Consider the following 17,924-nt stretch of genomic DNA (forward strand, 5'->3'; position numbering starts at 1 on the left):
TCAATAAATGGAATTTCAATATGTCCTATCACACCCTCATAAACATTACATAAGATAGTATAAAACTTGATATTCTGGAATCTTCCCTGCTGGCACTCCTCCAGAGCTACAGTATCAATGTTGGATCATGCTCAAAACCACAAAAATCTCTAATACACCTCAGCACTAAGAAGCAGGGGTCAGAAAATAATCCCCAAACCCTCACAGTCAACCATGCATGGTGAATTCTCCTTGCATGTATTTGAAGTTTCACTTTTGACCTTTCAGTGCATGCTACAAGAGAAAGCTCTCAGCAGAAACAGTAGCACCACTGTACTAAGACGCCAAAGCCAGAACTCCATCTTCTTGGTAGCATAAAAGCCCATGGCAGTAAGTTTGGACAAACCATCAGAAATTGCCCTTGACAGGGGAGAACTGCACAGTGCCTCCACATGAAAATATCTGGATATAAACTGGAAGGGACAGCAAAAAGCCTGACCCTATCAAGTCTGTGCTCCTATCCATCCTGTGTATTTAGCTTGCTATCTGTCTGCCCCAAAGTCTGCAAACACTATCTGGAGTCAAAGTAAGTTGCAACATAATAAAACCTGAAGGAAAATTAAGGGGAAGCATGGGGTGATGCTGATAGACCAAGTCTAGCAGGTTGGGAATCTTCAGGTCTGACTCAGCTGTTTTGGGACACACACATTCTCGTCCAACTTGTTGAAAATGGAAGAAATTATTTGTCCCACCCCCCCCAAAAAAATTTTAGTTATCAACTTTGAACCTTCTTCATTCATATTAACTCTGAAATAGTATTCTTAGTGGCTGCTTTTTCCTTTGTTAGTTGAATTTTTAGAACTGTTAAACAGAAAGGGATGTCAGTGTAGGCGCTGATTGACAGCTGCTTGAGTATGAGCCAGCAGTGTGCTCAGGTGGCCAAGAAGGCCAACAGCATAGTGTGACCAGCAGGATCAGGGAAGCAACTGTCCCACTGTACTCAGCACTGATGAGGTCTCACACCTTGAGTGCTATGTTAAAGCTTAGGACCTTCACTACAAGAAAGACATTGAGCTGCTGGAGCAGGTCCAGAGAAGGGAAAGGCAGCTGGTGAAGGGTCTGGAGAACAAGTCTTATGAGGAGCAGCTGAGGGAACTGGGGTTGTTTAGCTGGGAGAAAAGGAGTCTGAGGGGAGACCTTAAATGCTCTCTACAACTACCCAAAAGGAGGTTGGAGTGAGGTGGGTGTTAGTCTCTTCTCCCTAGTAACAAGTAATAGTACAAGAGGAAACAGCCTTAAGTTGCAGATTGGATATTAGAAGGAAATTCTTCAGTGAAAGGGTTACCAAATGCTGGAACAGGCTCCCCAGGGAGGTGGTTGAATCACTGTTCCTAGATGCAGAGATGTGGTGCTAAGAGACATGGTTTAGCCCCAGACTTGGTACAGTTGTATAAGAGTCTGACTTGATCTTAAAGATCTTTTCCAACCAAAATGATGCTATGATTCTATGTTCTATAGCAAGAACACCAAATATAAATGTGTATTTTTAGGAGCTAAAAAAATTAACAGATGACTTACGGATGAGAGGAAATCCCTTTAGGTCATAAGGTTAATATTCAGGATTTTCTTTAATATAAGAAGGGTCAGACTCATTATTAACCTGAATAAGGAAGCACTGGTTAGCCCTTGTTCAAAAGTGCTCCTGATCCAGCAAGCAAGGGAGTGGGGAGTGCTACAGGCAGGGAACAACAGTTGGCATATCCTACTCAGCTCTGTCTTTTGGCTTTAACAAAGTAAATCCTCTTTCCAGCTTAGAAAGAGACAAAAGAGGGTGCAAATGGATTCTCTCATCCATGAGAAGCCAGCTTCTCATCCTCATGCGAGCCACAAATTTCCTACAAGCAGCTTGCAGAGCTCCCTGGTTGCTTAGCCTGAAGAGGAGGAGACTCAGGGGTGACCTTATTGCTCTCTACAACTACCTGAAGGGAGGTTGTAGACAGGCGGATGTTGGTCTCTTCTCCAGCCAGCACCAGAACAAGAGGACACAGTCTCAGGCTGCAGCAGGGGAGGTTTAGGCTGGAGGTTAGGAAGAAGTTCTATACAGAGAGAGTGATTGCCCATTGGGATGGGCTGCCTGGGGAGGTGGTGGAGTCACCATCACTGGAGGTGTTCAGGAGGAGACTTGATGGGGTGCTTGGTGCCATGGGTTAGTTGTTTAGGTGGTGTTGGATTGGTTGATGGGTTGGACACAATGATCTTGAAGGTCTCTTCCAACCTGGTCTATTCTATTCTATTCTATTCTGTTCTATTCTATTCAGGCTAAGGCTCGTGCTCCTGAGCAGCAGCACTGTGCACTATATGTTCAGACAGAAGCACATTGCCCTATGAAACCATACCTTGCCTCAGGCCTTCTGTTTCAACACATGCCCTGTGACGAAGCCTACAACCCTGCAATCAAGCATACTACTTACACAGTACTTCAGCTAGCAGCTAAGACAGTGTAAACCAACACTGCTTCCCAAGGAATTCCTAGGATTACTTTTCCTCTTAAAATCTCAGCAATAAAATTGAGGGGTTTGCCCTGGGCCACTATTGCCAACTACCAAGCCCTTCCTTCCTCATTATGTTATTTGGAGTGAAAGATGTGGATTGGCATTTGCCACATGAAGAAATGGCCCCAGACTCTGGCTACAGAGGAATACATACCATGACACACCAAAAAAATGGTAGAAGCAGAAAGAACAGAAAATTAAGGAGAGTAGGGTGAGAGAGCAATGGCTTTGTAGGCTATATAGTGAGTTTTGTTTCTGAGGTTTCTTAGTTTTCCTCAGTGTTTAACAGCTGGAATAAGGCAACTGCAGGGTGCAGATTAGTGATAAATGGCTAAAAAGAAGCTTACAACCAGCAGCACCTCCCTGGTGCTGCCAATTACAGGGGCCTTTAATTTTAGTAAAGTCTAACTGAAGAACTGTTTAGCACCCTCAAGTAGTTCTGTTTTGTTTTGCTTTTAAGAGACACCTGAGGATGGAATACAACTTCAAAAAAAGAGAGTATTTGCAGACTTCTGTTATGCTTTATGTTTACACCTCTGGTACAGTGTTTAAAATCAGCAGATTAAATATCACCTACGATTTAGTCATCTTAATCCCAGAGTCTGTGTAGACACTCTTGTAAAAATAAATGCTTGAAGGTACATTTCCCTCAACAAATATATAAGACCATGGAGATGAACACTCAGTATTTAAAGCCCTGCATCATGGAAGCCCAAGGCAATGTAGTACTGTAGACTGTAAGGTAAGTAAGATGGAAAACAGATGAAGGGATATGAAGCATATTTCATTTTTCTTAAGTCTGTTTTCTAATGATCTGAAAAGTTGGAGAGGACATCAAACAGGAATAACTTGCAAACACCATAGCAGGCCCTTACCAAGCTTGGCATTTGGAAGGACTTCAGAGGGACTAGCCAGAGGTGGAGACTGGTCACAGTGAATGGCCAAGAAGATCCATAAGTGGAGGTTTGCAAGCTGAACTTTCTGGCATTTGACTTAAGAGGAAGAGGCAAGAGAATGGGAACCCAGGAACTGCTGTTCCTTTGGTACTCAGTGCACTGGAAAGGCAGCTTTACAGCTAGGCTATCTGCTCTACTGTTTGAAGAGAAGGGCAACGAAGTTGGTGAGGGGCTTGGAACACAAGTCCTATGAGGAGAGGCTGAGGGAGCTGGGGTTGCTTAGCCTGGAGAAGAGGAGACTCAGGGGTGACCTTCTTGCTCTCTACAACTACCTGAAGGGAGGTTGTAGAGAGGCAGAGGTTGGTCTCTTCTCCCAGGCAGCCAGTACCTGAACAAGAGGACACAGTCTCAGGCTGCGCCAGGGGAGGTTTAGGCTGGCGGTTAGAAGGAAGTTTTGCACAGAGAGAGTGATTGCCCATTGCAATGGGCTGCCCAGGGAGGTGGCGGAGTCACCATCACTGGAGGTGTTCAGGAGGAGACTTGATAGGGTGCTTGGTTGCATGGGTTAGTTGATTAGGTGGTGTTGGATGATAGGTTGGACATGATGATCTTGAAGGTCTCTTCCAACCTGGTTAATTCTATTCTATTCTATTCTATTCTATTCTATTCTACTCTATTCTATTCTATTCTATTCTAATATCAAGCCCAGTGGGAACTGCCTCCTGGCAAATGCATCAGAAGAAACCTGCACTGGCAGACGCACCAGTGGGATCTTTTTCTGGCAATGGAACAAATTAAAGCTGGTGCTGAATTCAGGAGCTCCTGCCTTAGAAGTTACACTTCTTCAGAATCTCCTCTAACTAAGGCCATGAACAAGAATGCATACACTTCATCAACAAGACTATGAGAGGATGGAAAGCTTAGACTCGGAGTCTAAGACCATCTTTGGCTAAGCAGAAATACTTTAGGTGTGAGCATAAGGCATAGAAATACAGAAGAGGCTTACAACACCTTCTTTCCGCAGGCAAGGCTACAATTTGGAGGTAGAGAAAAATGTGGGGGGTTTTGCCTTCCCCCCCCGGCCTTTATTTTGCCCCCTGGTGTTCCAGGCATGTCTTGCTCTTCCCTTTGTTACCAAAATCAATGAGTTTAAGAAATTACAGTATCACAGTATCACTAAGGTTGGAAGAGGATCATCGAGTCCAACCTGTCACCACAGACCTCATGACTAGACCATGGCACCAAGTGCCACATCCAATCCCCTCTTGAACACCTCCAGGGACGGTGACTCCACCACCTCCCTGGGCAGCACATTCCAAAGACAAACAACTCACTCAGTGAAGAACTTTCTCCTCACCTCAAGCCTAAACTTCCCCTGGTGCAGCTTGAGACTGTGTCCCCTTGTTCTGGTGCTGGTTGCCTGGGAGAAGAGACCAACCCCTTCCTGGCTACAACCTCCCTTCAGGTAGCTGTAGAGGGCAATGAGGTCGCCTCTGATCCTTCTCTTCTCCAGGCTAAACAACCCCAGCTCCCTCAGCCTCTCCTCACAGGGCTGTGCTCAAGGCCTCTCCCCAGCCATGTTACCCTTCTCTGGACACCTTCAAGTGTCTCAATGTCCTTCTTAAACTGAGGGGCCCAGAACTGGACACAGGACTCAAGGTGTGGCCTAACCAATGCAGAGTCCAGGGGCACAATGACTTCCCTGCTCCTGCTGGCCACACTATTCCTAATGCAGGCCAGGATGCCATTGGCCTTCTTGGCCACCTGGGCACACTGCTGGCTCATGTTTAGGTGGCTGTCAATCAGCACCCCCAGGTCCCTCTCTGTTTGGGAGCTCTCAGCCACTCTGCCCCCAGCCTGTAGCTCTGCATGGGGTTGCTGTGGCCAAAGTGCAGCCCCTGGCACTTGGACTTGTTGAATGCCATCCTGTTGGACTCTGCCCATCTGTCCAGTCGGTCGAGGTCCCTCGGCAGAGCCCTTCTGCCCTCTAACTGATCAACATCTGCTCCTAGTTGAGATGGACAGTATTTTTTTTTTTTCCCTTTTAGGAACTGGGGGGTACTTAATTGGTGATTTAAATCATGAGGAGTGGGGGGAGTATATTTATGGATCAAAGCAGTCTTTGGCAGTTGAAAACAGGAGGAATGGGTTATATTTCTTATGCATTAGAAATAACTTGTGCAAGCGGAGAGAGAACCAATATATTGTTTCTTCTCTCCCAATGAAGGGGTCAACAGAAAATGCCCAGCAATTTACCCTCCTTCAGCAGGATTCCTATGGCTGCAACACACATTTCAGAAACATGGCTCTCCACAGGGGACCCAGAGAAATGAAAGAGAAAAGTACTGCACGAAGTTGGCAAAAGGCTGCAGCCGAATTTAGAACCCAAGAAAGAGTCGAGTAAGCCTTTTCTCCTGGTCTGCAGTCAGAAATACACACATTATGTGGATTCACAGAACAAAATCTAATTACTTTTGCACTGAATTATACTGCTCTTCTGGATTCCCTACTGATCTCAGCCAAAGAAGGGCTTAGAAGAATGTGTGTTGAAATGCCAATCACACTGCTTCTTTCCACCTGAGTTGTAGTTCTTGTTTACACTAGGAAAATACAGCCAAGGGTTTGAAAGGCCTGGCAGGGTTACTGAGTGGAGCAAGGAGGCTCAGGGGAGACCTTATTGGTCTCCACAAATACCTGAAAAGAGCTTGTAAGCCAGGTGGGGGTTGGTCTCTTCTCCCAGGCAACCAGCACCAGAACACGAGGACACAGTCTCAAGCCATGCCAGGGGAAGTTTAAGCTTGAGGTGACGAGAACGTTCTTCAGAGAAAGTTACTGGCTATTGGAATGGTCTGCAGAAGGAGGTGGTGGAGTCCCCACCCCTGGAAGTGTTCGAAAAAGGATTGGACATGGCACTTGCAGCCATGGTTTAGTTAGTCATGAGGTGTTAGGTAATAGGTTGGACTTGATGATCTCTGAGTTTTTTTCCAACCTGGTTGATTCTATCATTCTATGAATAATTTTTCTGGGTGCTGTTCTAAATCCTTCTTCTTCCTTTCTCCTCATTCTTAAAGGTTAGATAAACAGTACCAGGAACTGCATCTGAACCTCTTTACTGCATGACACAAGATAGGAATCTTTTTGTGGAGGGTTTGGGTAACTGTAATCCCAAGATGAAAGCAGAAAACTCACCTTGAAGCTAACCATAGTATCACAGTACCACAGTATCAGCAAGGTTGGAAGAGACCTCAAAGATCATCGAGTCCAACCTGTCACCACAGACCTCATGACTAGACCATGGCACCAAGTGCCACATCCAATCCCCTCTGGAACACCTAAGCACCTATAGATGCATTTGCTTCTTAACAAGTGTCTTTCTCCTCACCCCTCATCTTTTAAACTTTTTTGTGTGGTTGTTTGTGTGTGACTCTGTGAATTTGTACCCTCAGAAGGTAAGAAATAATGTTGACATAACCTAAGGCAAACACCATTGACAGAAGATTGCGAAAACTGCCACTGCTACCTTCCTCTTCCTGATAGCACCAAGTCTTGCATCGTGCACTACACAGTCCACTCTCCACTGTGCAAATTCTATCCATTGATCTCTGCACTGGCATTTCTGCAACCTATGTCTTTTAGGACAAAGAAATATAAGAAGGCTTTTGCCCCTCTTCAAAGCACTAGAGCCTGCTGAACTCTACATCCGCAATGCTGGCGAACTCAAAAAACCCCCAGCCTCGATGCAAACCAGCAACTGAACTTGTAAACCGAATTATCTTCCCAGAAATGGCTGCTTCTGCTCTGCAGGCAACATACAGCTGTGGCATACACACACTTTCCAGACTTCTCAGAGACTTGTATACAAAAAAGCAACAGACTGTAAAATCCCACAGATAAAAAAGCAGAAATCCTAGTGGGTTCAACCACCATGAACAGTAAGCTGCAAACTGAAACATGTGAGGTGGAAAGTGCTAAATATAACCCAAAGCAAAGAGATACAACCTTGAGCACTGTGTTCAGACATTGAAAACATGTAAGAGATCTAACAGTGGGAGGTGGAGGACTGGGGGGTGTTGAAGTTTCCCATTCACATTACCTAAGCACGACTAACTCAGTTGGAAGCTGTATTTACAAGCAAAAACTACACTCTACAATGGAATGCAATGAATATGAGCAAAATATACAGGAGTTACAATATAGTACAGATATTTACATTTAGAAAATAACATGGAAATCCACCTGTTCCCCCTCTGGTTCCTCAGACAGCAGGGAAGCTGCTCCGCTCCCCACCCCCCCCAGCCTCCTCCACACCCTATAACAGAAGAAAGGAGGAGTTCAGAGGAAGGAATGTCAGTTTAGAGAAGCAATGTTAGTGTTCTTGTCTCTTCTCCAGGCCAGCCAGAAGCAGTTATTGTCTCCCCAGCAGAACAGCTAAGAGCAGAGAGGAAAAACAGGAATGGGCCTCATCCTCTTTAACATCTTCATTGATGATCTGGATGATGAGGTTGAGACAGTCATCAGCAAATTTGCAGATGACACCAAGTTAGGAGCAAATGTTGGTCATTTAGAGGGTGGAAGGGCTCTGCAGAGGGACCTCGACCGACTGGACAGATGGGCAGAGTCCAACAGGATGGCATTCAACAAGTCCAAGTGCCAGGTGCTGCACTTTGGCCACGGCAACCCCATGCAGAGCTACAGGCTGGGGTCAGAGTGGCTGGAGAGCAGTCAGGCAGAGAGGGTCCTGGGGGTACTGGTTGATAGTAGGCTGAACATGAGCCAGCAGTGCACTCAGGTGGCCAAGAAGGCCAATGGCATCCTGGCCTGCATTAGGACTAGTGTGGCCAGCAGGAGCAGGGAAGTCATTGTGCCCCTGGACTCTGCACTGGTTAGGCCACACCTTGAGTCCTGTGTCCAGTTCTGGGCCCCTCAGTTTTGGAAAGATGTTGACTTGCTGGAAGGTGTTCAGAGAAGGGCAACAAGGTTGGTGAGGGGTTTGGAACACAGCCCTGTGAGGAGAGGCTGAGGGAGCTGGGGTTGCTTAGCCTGGAGAGGAGGAGACTCAAGGGTGACCTTATTGCTCTCTAAAACTACTTGAAGGGAGGTTGTAGACAGGCAAAGGTTGGTCTCTTCTCCCAGGCAGCCAGCACCAGAACAAGAGGACACAGTCTCAGGCTGTGCCAGGGGAGGTTTAGGCTGGATGTCAGGAAGAAGTTCTATACAGAGAGAGTGATTGCCCATTGGTATGGGCTGTCCAGGGAGGTGGTGGAGTCACCATCATTGAAGGTGTTCAGGAGGAGACTTGATGGGGTGCTTGGTGCCATGGGTTAGTTGTTTAGGTGGTGTTGGATTGGTTGATGGGTTGGACACGATGATCTTGAAGGTCTCTTCCAACCTGGTTTATTTATTCTATTCTATTCTATTCTATTCTATTCTATTCTATTCTATTCTATTCTATTCTATTCTATTCTATTCTATTCTATTTATTCAGCCTCTCTGAGACCCATCAGAGGTCACAACAGCTGATTACAGAGCTCCCCTCTGGCCTGACTCTCCATGCATCTGTGAATTTTACAGCTTCATCCTGCAGCATTTTGGCTACAAACCAGCATTGCCCTTACATGCTTGCTGCAATGAAAACTTGCTTCCTTTACTGGTGCAGGGCCAGCACAATCGACCTTTTCCAGGACTGGCCCAATCATCTTTAGACATCTCTGCATTTGACCACTTTGGGGTTTCTTTGCCACAGTAGCAATCAGGGGTGTGGAAATCTAAAACTTCTGCTTATCTAAATAACCCCTGCTTATTTTGCCTTCATTTTTCCAAGGCAAAAGGGGGTAAAAAAAGTGGTTTGGCTGATGTGGTTGCCAAGCCACTCTCCATGACATTTGAAAAGTCCTGGCAGTCAGGTGAGGTCCCTGGGGACTGGAAGAAAGCAAACATCACACCCTTCTTTAGAAAGGGTAGAAAGGAGGACCCTGGGAACTACCAACCTGTCAGCCTCACCTCCTGCCTGGGAAAATCATGGAGTAGATCCTCCTAGATGCCAAGCTGAGGCACATGGAGGACAGGAGGTGACTCAAGACAGCCAGCATGGCTTTACTAGGGGCAGGTCCTGCCTGCCTGACCTTGTGGCTCTCTCTGACAACGTGACTATGACAGTAGAGAAGGGAGGACCTATGGATGGGATCTATCTGGACTGCTGCAGGGCCTTTGACACAGTCCCCACAACATCCTGCTGGCCAAGTTGGAGAGCTATGGATTTGCTGGGTGGACTGTTCAGTGGGTAAGGAATTGGCTGAATGGTCACATCCAGAGGGTGGTGCTCAGTGGCTTGAAGTCCAGATGCAGAGCAGTGACAGTGGTGTCCCTCAGGGGTCTGTACTGGGACCTGTACTGTTGAATATTTCTATCAATGCCATAGACAGTGGATGGAGTGCACCATCAGCAGGTTTGCAGATGACACCAAGCTGAGTGGTGGTGTTGGTATGCCAGAGGGACAGGATGGCATCCAGAAGGACCTTGACAGGCTGGAGAGGTGGTCCCAGGTGAACCTCAAGAGATTCAACAAGAGCAAGTGCAGGGTCCTGCATCTCGGCTGGAACAATCTTCACTGTCAGTACAGGCTGGGGGAGGAGGTGATAGAAAGCAGCCCTGAGGAAAAGGACTTGGGGGTGCTGCTGGGCATGAGCAGGCAGTGTGAGCTTGCAGCCCAGAAGGCAAATCACATCCTGGGCTGCATCAAAGATGCATTGTCAGCAGATCCAGAGAGGTGATTCTGCCACTCTGTTCTGCTCTGGTGAGACCTCACCTGGAGTACTGAGTCCAGCTCTGGAGCCCTCAATACAGGAAGGACATGGACCTGATGGAGAGGGTCCAGAGGAAGGCCACAGAAATGATCAGGGGGTTGGAGCATCTTTGCTATGAGGACAGGCTGAGGGAGCTGGGGGTGTTCAGTTTGGAGAAGAGAAGGCTCCAGGGAGACCTAATAGCAGCCTACAAGTATCTGAAGGGGGCTACAAGAAGGATGGGGAGTTTGCAGAGGGCTGTGGTGATAGGACGAGGGACAATGGCTTCAAACTATAGAAGAGCTGATTTATATTGGATGTTAGGAACAGATTCTTTACCATGAGGGTGGTAGAACACTAGAACAAGTTGCCCAGAGAGGTGGTTGAGGTCCCATCCCTGGAGATACTCAAAGTGAGGCTGGGCAGGGCTCTGGGTAACCTGATCTAGTTGAGGATGCCTCTGCTTACTGCAGAGGGGGGTTGGACTAGGTGAGCTTTGGAGGTCCCTTTCAACCCAGACCATTCTATGATTCTATGAAAATGATGGAATTCTGAGCTTAGAGTTGATGGAACATGCTAGGACTGCAAAGAGATCAGTCTGTACTGACGTTTAGAAATGATAAGAAATGAAGCATTCTTTAATTCACCTTTTGATACTTAGAACAGCAGATATGTGAAGCCCATCTGGTTTATCTGTTTTAGAGGGAAGAAGCAGTAGTGGGATGGCAGTAACATCTAGCCTCTGCCACCAAGTCAGAGAAAGGCTTGAGAATGAGAGGGAAATTACACATCCAGATAGATTTCCCATTTTCCTGCCAACATTAGAAAGAAGATACTTCCCCCACCTCTGCAGAAGAGCTCATGCTTATCTCCCTTGTCCTGCATATAAAGAAATCATTGTGAAAACACTGATTCATTTACAGACCTGTCAGATTTGATCTCTTGAGGTGGTGAGACAGTTGTCCCGTAACGTGCAGCGGGTATTGCAGGAGCACTCACACCAGAGTAAGGTCGTGGAGAAGAGTAAGAGCTGCTGCCATAGCTATTGTATCTGAAGAAATGAGAAGGAAAGTAGGAGAAAGGGAGAGACAGAAAAAATGCATCAGCAAGCTGGTATTCTACAGCAAATCCTCTTGTTTAGGGGCTAGCAGTGATCCCATAGTCCCATAGAATAGAATAGACCAGGTTGGAAGAGACCTTCAAGATCATCGCATCCAACCCATCAACCAATCCAACACCACCTAAACAACTAACCCATGGCACCAAGCACCCCATCAAGTCTCCTCCTGAACACCTCCAATGATGGTGACTCCACCACCTCCCCGGGCAGCCCATTCCAATGGGCAATCACTCTCTCTGTATAGAACTTCTTCCTGACATCCAGCCTAAACCTTCCCTGGCGCAGCCTGAGACTGTGTCCTCTTGTTCTGGTGCTGGCTGCCTGGGAGAAGAGACCAACCTCCTCCTGTCTACAATCTCCCTTCAGGTAGTTGTAGAGAGCCTCTCAAACATTCACCTTCTGAAAATATTACTCTAATTCCAGCTTCAAAATATCCAACCTATCATCTTATTTTCACATAAAGCATGTCCTGGACATACTTGAATCAAATGGTGAGGTATTGGTATAGAAAATAATGAGACAACAGTAATGGTTCTCCTAAGTTACAACTTAGAGCAGGAACACATAAACCACTGCATCCTTACTCCAACTTATTGCTGTTTTGGGAGTGATACCCAGCCCATTAGAACAAGGATAAAACCAGTCCAAGTCAGCAGTATTTGCCTCTAGTGCAATCAATACACACAGCAGCACTCCTGAGACGTGATCTGATCACAGACATCCATGATTTGCCAGTCTCACAGTATCACCAAGGTTGGAAGAGACCTCGAGGATCATCAAGTCCAACCTGTCACCACAGACCTCATGACTAGACCATGGCACCAAGTGCCACAACCAATCTCCTCTTGAACACCTCCAGGGATGGAGACTCCACCACCTCCCTGGGCAGCACATCCCAATGACGAATGACTCTCTCAGTGAAGAACTTTCTCCTCACCTCGAGTCTAAACCTCCCCTGGTGCAGCTTGAGACTGTGTCCCCTTGTTCTGGTGCTGTTTGCCTGGGAGAAGAGACCAACCCCTTCCTGGCTACAACCACCTTTCAGGCAGTTGTAGAGGGCAATGAGGTCACCCCTGAGCCTCCTCTTCTCCAGGCTAAACAACCCCAGCTCCCTCAGCCCCTTCTCACAGGGCTCTGCTCAAGGCCTCTCCCCAGCCTTGTTGCCCTTCTCTGGACACATTCAAGTGTCTCGATGTCCTTCTTAAACTGAGGGGCCCAGAACTGGACACAGGACTCAAGGTGTGGCCTAGCCAATGCAGAGTATAGGGGTAGAATGACTTCCCTGCTCCTGCTGGCCACACTGTTCCTGATGCAGGCCAGGATGCCATTGGCCTTCTTGGCCACCTGGGCACACTGCTGGCTCATGTGTAGGCAGCTGTCAATCAGTACCCCCAGGTCCCTCTCTGCTGCATGGTAAATAAAAAAGTACCTCAATTCATTTCAATTAAAGCAGGAGGAACTTGCTTTCTCCTTCCCCCAACATAAATCATAGTTTATAAGCCATTTCATACAATGTCTATTAAAAAATCACCACCATGGTTAAAATTACATGTTTTTAAAAGCAGGGCTTTAGACAGTTCTGTCTGCCATTCTCTCCATTGAAAGAAACAAACAACCCAAAACCTGCTTGACTTCGTTGTGATTTGGCTGAGAAATTGTTTCCAGGCGAACTGGAACGGCCACTGCCCCAGAGTCTGTTGTGTCAATGTTCATCCTGGCTCCCATACTGCATAGAAAAGGAAGTTGTGTTGCTTTGCTGTGCCTTGTAACCAGTGTACTTAAGCAGCATGGCAAGGAGAGAGACCTGATTTAGGAAAATGTTACCATTCCTGTTCACAGGTGATGTATGTTTTTTTCATATGGAAAATGCATGTGAGTACTTCACAAAGCAAACTTACCCAAATGACAACATTAACTTCAGGAAAAAAGGTAATATATGCTTATTGTAATTCATGAGACATAATATACCCTCCTTCACAGTATCTTTTCTCTGCTGCTGCTTGTCCCACATCTGCAGTCAGTAATCCTACACAGCAATTTGATTTGAAAAGCCTAGTTTTTTTCCTTCATTCATCTACCCATGCCAAACTGAAGTTGGAATGTCAAGCTTTGTTCCTTCGAGTACAAAGGCTAAGCCCTGTGTTAAAATCAGAACAGATTTAAGTTAAAGGGTTTCATAATGGAAGGAATTCTGCTTTAGAGGGTATCAGAGGATCACAGGATGTCAGGGGTTGAAAAGGACCCCAAAAGATCATCCAGTCCAACCCCCCTGCCAGAGCAGGACCATACAATCTAGCTCAGGTCACAGAGGAACACATCTAGATGGGCCTTGACAGTCTCCAGAGAAGGAGACTCCACAACCTCTCTGGGCAGCCTGTTCCAGGGGCCTGTGACCCTTACAGGAAAGAAGTTCCTCCTCCTGTTGAGGTGGAACCTCCTGTGCTGCATCTCACATCCATTGCTCTTTGTCCTGTCACAGGGAGCAAGTCAGCAGAGCTTGTCCCCTCCCTCCTGACCCCCAGCCCTCAGATAGTTATCACAGTATCACAGTATCACAGTATAACTCAGGTTGGAAGAGACCCCAAGGATCATCAAGTCCAACCTGTCTCAACAGACCTCATGACTAGACCATGGCACCAAGTGCCACATCCAATCCCCTCTTGAACACCTCCAGGGACAGTGACTCCACCACCTCCCTGGGCAGCACATTCCAATGACGAATGACTCGCTCAGTGAAGAACTTTTTCCTCACCTTGAGTCTAAACCTCCCCTGGCACAGCTTGAGACTGTGTCCTCTTGTTCTGGTGCTGGTTATAAACATTTATTAAATGCCCTCTAAGTCTTCTCTTTGCCAGACTAAACAGCCCCAGGTCCCTCAGCCTCTCCTCACCAGGCAGTGCTCCAGTCCCCTAATCATCCTTGTTGCCCTCCACTGGAGGACACTCTCCAGCGGATGCCTGTCCCTCTTGAACTGGGGAGCCCAGAACTGAATGCAGTACCCAAGATGAGGTCTCAGCAGGGCAGAGTAGAGGGGAAGGAGAACCTCCCTGGATCTGCTGGACACACTCTTCTTAATGCACTCCAGGATCCCATTTGCCTTCTTGGTGACCAGGGCAGATTGCTGTCCCATGGATAACTTATTATCCACCAGCATTCCCAGGTCCCTCTCCATGAGGCTGCTCTCCAGCAGATCACCTCCCAGCCTGTACTGGAGATATGCTCCTTTTGACAACAACTTGAGGTTTATGGTTTGGAAAACATCCCCAACCACCACCCCTGTTTGAGGCACCATGCTGGCAGCCCAGGAACAGGGGAACAATTTTGGGGAAAAAAGTGGTAACATGCATGTTTCTGAGCCACAAAAGGCATTTTGTAGGAAATCATTGCCTTCCTGGCAGTTCTGCCCTGGAAGAAAACTAACTAGAGACTGGAGACAGTAGCCCAGTGGAGGACTGTGTAGCCTGGACACAGGATCCCTGTATATCAAATTTAGACAGAGACAGAGCCACTGGAAAAGCAGAAAGACAAAACCAGCACACATTAGGGTAAGTCCTGTACACACCCTATCTTTCCAACTTTCCTCTGGTAGTAGGTATTGCTTCACTTTCACTTACTAAATATTGCAGGAACAGGAGCTATTTAGGAATACATTCTCTTAAAAGTGTAACTCTATAGAATCATAGAATCAATAGGTTTGGAAAAGACCTCAAGGATCATCAAGTCCAACCTGTCACCCAACACCTCGTGACTAACTAAACCATGGCACCAAGTGCCACATCCAATCCCCTCTTGAACACCGCCAGGGATGGTGACTCCACCACCTCCCTGGGCAGCACATTCCCATGGCCAACAGCTCTCTCTGGGAAGAACTTTCTCCTCACCTTGGAGCCTAAACTTCCCCTGGCACAGCTTGGGACTGTGTCCTCTTGTTCTGGTGCTGGTTGCCTGGGAGAAGAGACCAACCCCTTCCTGGCTACAACCTCCCTTCAAGGAGTTGTAGACAGCAAGAAGGTCTCCCCAGAGCCTCCTCTTCCCCAGGCTAAGCAACCCCAGCTCCCTCAGCCTCTCCTCGTAGGGCTTGTGCTCAAGGCCTCTCCCCAGCCTTGTTGCCCTTCTCTGGACACCTTCCAGCAACTCAACATCTTTCCTAAACTGAGGGGCCTGGAACTGAACACAGGACTCAAGGTGTGGCCTAACCAGTGCTGAGTACAGTGGCAATCTAACAACATGTTTGAGATCTGGCAGTTAGGTCTTTCACCCCTGAATTTCAAGGGCTGATGTGATCTCTCCTGGGTTTATAGCAGAAAATCTCCATTAATTTTCATGAAATCATGTTTGCAAATTATGTTGTAAATGAGAGCAAAATGGTATTCCTTTCTGTTGTCTCCTAAATTGCAGGTTATTTATCTACTCCTGTGTGTAGGGGGCCAGGACAATTATTAGTTGCAGACCCTGAAGAGGAGTAAGAGCAAATGAAGGCAATACAGGCCAGGGGAGAATATCAATCAAACCAAAATACAGGCTTACAGGACTAAAACTAATAAGACTACATTCTGGAAATGATACAACAGAGAGTGCATTATTACTGCTATAAAACTCTGAAAAGTTGTTATTAATTTATCTAAAATCAGTGTCAGCTGTATAAGATCTACCTGGTTTCCCTCATCACTTCTGCTTCTTTTTCTTTCACAGATGCTGGAGACTCTTCAAAGTCGTAGGAGAAGAGGTGAAAAGGACTGTGTGGCACATAAGGTAATTTCTCCACTGTTGGAGATGCCTTTGGAGTAATGGATGCAGATGAATTTTGAGAATTGCTTAGCAGCGCTGCTGCAGGTGAAGATGGTGACGAGAGCACAGAATTGTGGTGAAAGACAGATGAGTCAGGCACAGAAGGGAAGCTGCTAGAAGAGCTCTTCGCTTTAGAGTAGGAGAGAGGCCTCTCAGCTGGAGAAGTGGGACTGGAGTCAGCTGAAGAATCAGAACACCGTGAAATGTTTTCGTTCACAGCCTCCCGTGAACCTGGAACCCCACTGCAGGTGGAAAACATTGTAAGGATGGGAAAGGAAGGAGAAAAAAATGGGGAAAAGAGAGATCAATAGATTGCAACTCTTAGAGGGGAAAAAGAAAAGTCAAAGTCAAGGAGAGTCAGACAACCAAAACCACCCCAGATTTTGTCAGTTTTCATCTTTTTACATAAAGTAAGAGAACTCACATCTTTGTATCCCAGGAGGATTTGTGTTGGGGTTGGAAATAGTGAATTAATCAAAGTGACTTAGCTCAAAGGAAAGGAAGGACTTGAACCCACAGGCTTCTAAACTAATTTTCATTAATCCTTTCACAAGGATTTTCTGAACCATGTTGAATTATTCCTAGTTAGGTGGTAAGCACTGTCAGAGCCGTACGAAACTATCTCAACCTGCTGGACAACAGAGGCCACAGATGACAGGTTCTTCAAGATGCAGTGTGCATGAGTGCTTCTTGAAGGCCAGCTATCTGATTATTATCCTCTGGTGATCTGATCCTTTTTACTCAAAATGTTCATCCACTAAAGGTGAAACTAAAAAAATACTTCATCAGCATTCCTCTGTCAAATGATTTCAAAAGCACAGTGTATGCAACAAAAACATAACACATGTTATACATGTTAGGGCATTATGAACTTAGTAATCAGGTATATTCCAGGTCATTGTTCTCATAAGAGAATGTGACAGATTTAGGCTGTGCCTTTAAAACTAGCTGCAAACTTTCGAGCAGGAGAGTGAGGAAGTACAAACAAAATCCACAGCTGGGTGGAAAAAGGAAAACAAGAGATTATTCTAAACAAATTTCATTGGGCAGGTGTGAGATGCACCCTAGCAATGTCTCACACTCTTTCTTCATTCCCTTTTTTCTCTTTTGGCTGCTGCTTTCTGTCTCAGCTGGCAGAATTTTTATCAGCACTGACCCTGAGATAAGCACACTAACTCTCTAACAGCTCTTCCTCTTTTCTTCTAATTAAACTGAGGAAAAGAGGTAGGGAGAGGTTAGGGGGGGAAGCGGGGTGGTTTTTTTTTTCCCCTGGACAGGGAGGTTTCCTTTCTGTTTTCACCTTGTAAACAGAAAAGAATAGAATAGAATAGAATAGAATAGAACCCAATAGAACAGAATAGACCAGGTTGGAAGAGACCGTCAAGATCATCGCGTCCAACCCATCAACCAATCCAACCCACCTAATCAATTAAACCATGGCACCAAGCACCCCATCAAGCCTCCTCCTGAACACCTCTGTATATTTGTATATATCCATTCCATTGTATATATGCATTCCATTGTAGAGTGTAGTACTGCTTGTAAATACAGCTTCCACTTGCTTCCCCAACTGAGTTTAGCTGAGCTTTTGTTAATGAGGGTGGGTTAAACCATCACAGAGAAGTGTAGTAGGCAATCTGGAAACCTCCACCTATTGCACCAACTCTGCACCACAGGGGTCATTGAGGTTAGGTTATTCCTATGCATCCTGGCAGCATCTAACATGAGTGGCCAGATTACAGAGCATTTGTGTTATGGCACAGTGACGGTGAAAGAAGGCATGCAAGAAAGCCGTGGGAGTATCAGC

General features: G+C 46.4%; 1 protein-coding gene across 1 annotated transcript in view; it reads right to left on the bottom strand.

The window, feature by feature from the left end:
• FHOD3 (formin homology 2 domain containing 3) overlaps window positions 1–17,924 on the bottom strand; it is a 474,874-nt gene that overhangs the window by 115,890 nt on the left and 341,060 nt on the right. The window contains exons 12-13 of the mRNA XM_054163992.1: window positions 15,982–16,359; window positions 11,135–11,260 (exon numbers count right to left, since the gene is read on the bottom strand). Of these exons, the coding sequence (XP_054019967.1) occupies window positions 11,135–11,260; window positions 15,982–16,359 (504 nt within the window). The remainder of the gene's footprint in view (window positions 1–11,134; window positions 11,261–15,981; window positions 16,360–17,924) is intronic.

Source organism: Dryobates pubescens, chromosome 9 (assembly GCF_014839835.1).
Source record: "Dryobates pubescens isolate bDryPub1 chromosome 9, bDryPub1.pri, whole genome shotgun sequence".
NCBI classification, from domain to species: domain Eukaryota; kingdom Metazoa; phylum Chordata; class Aves; order Piciformes; family Picidae; genus Dryobates; species Dryobates pubescens.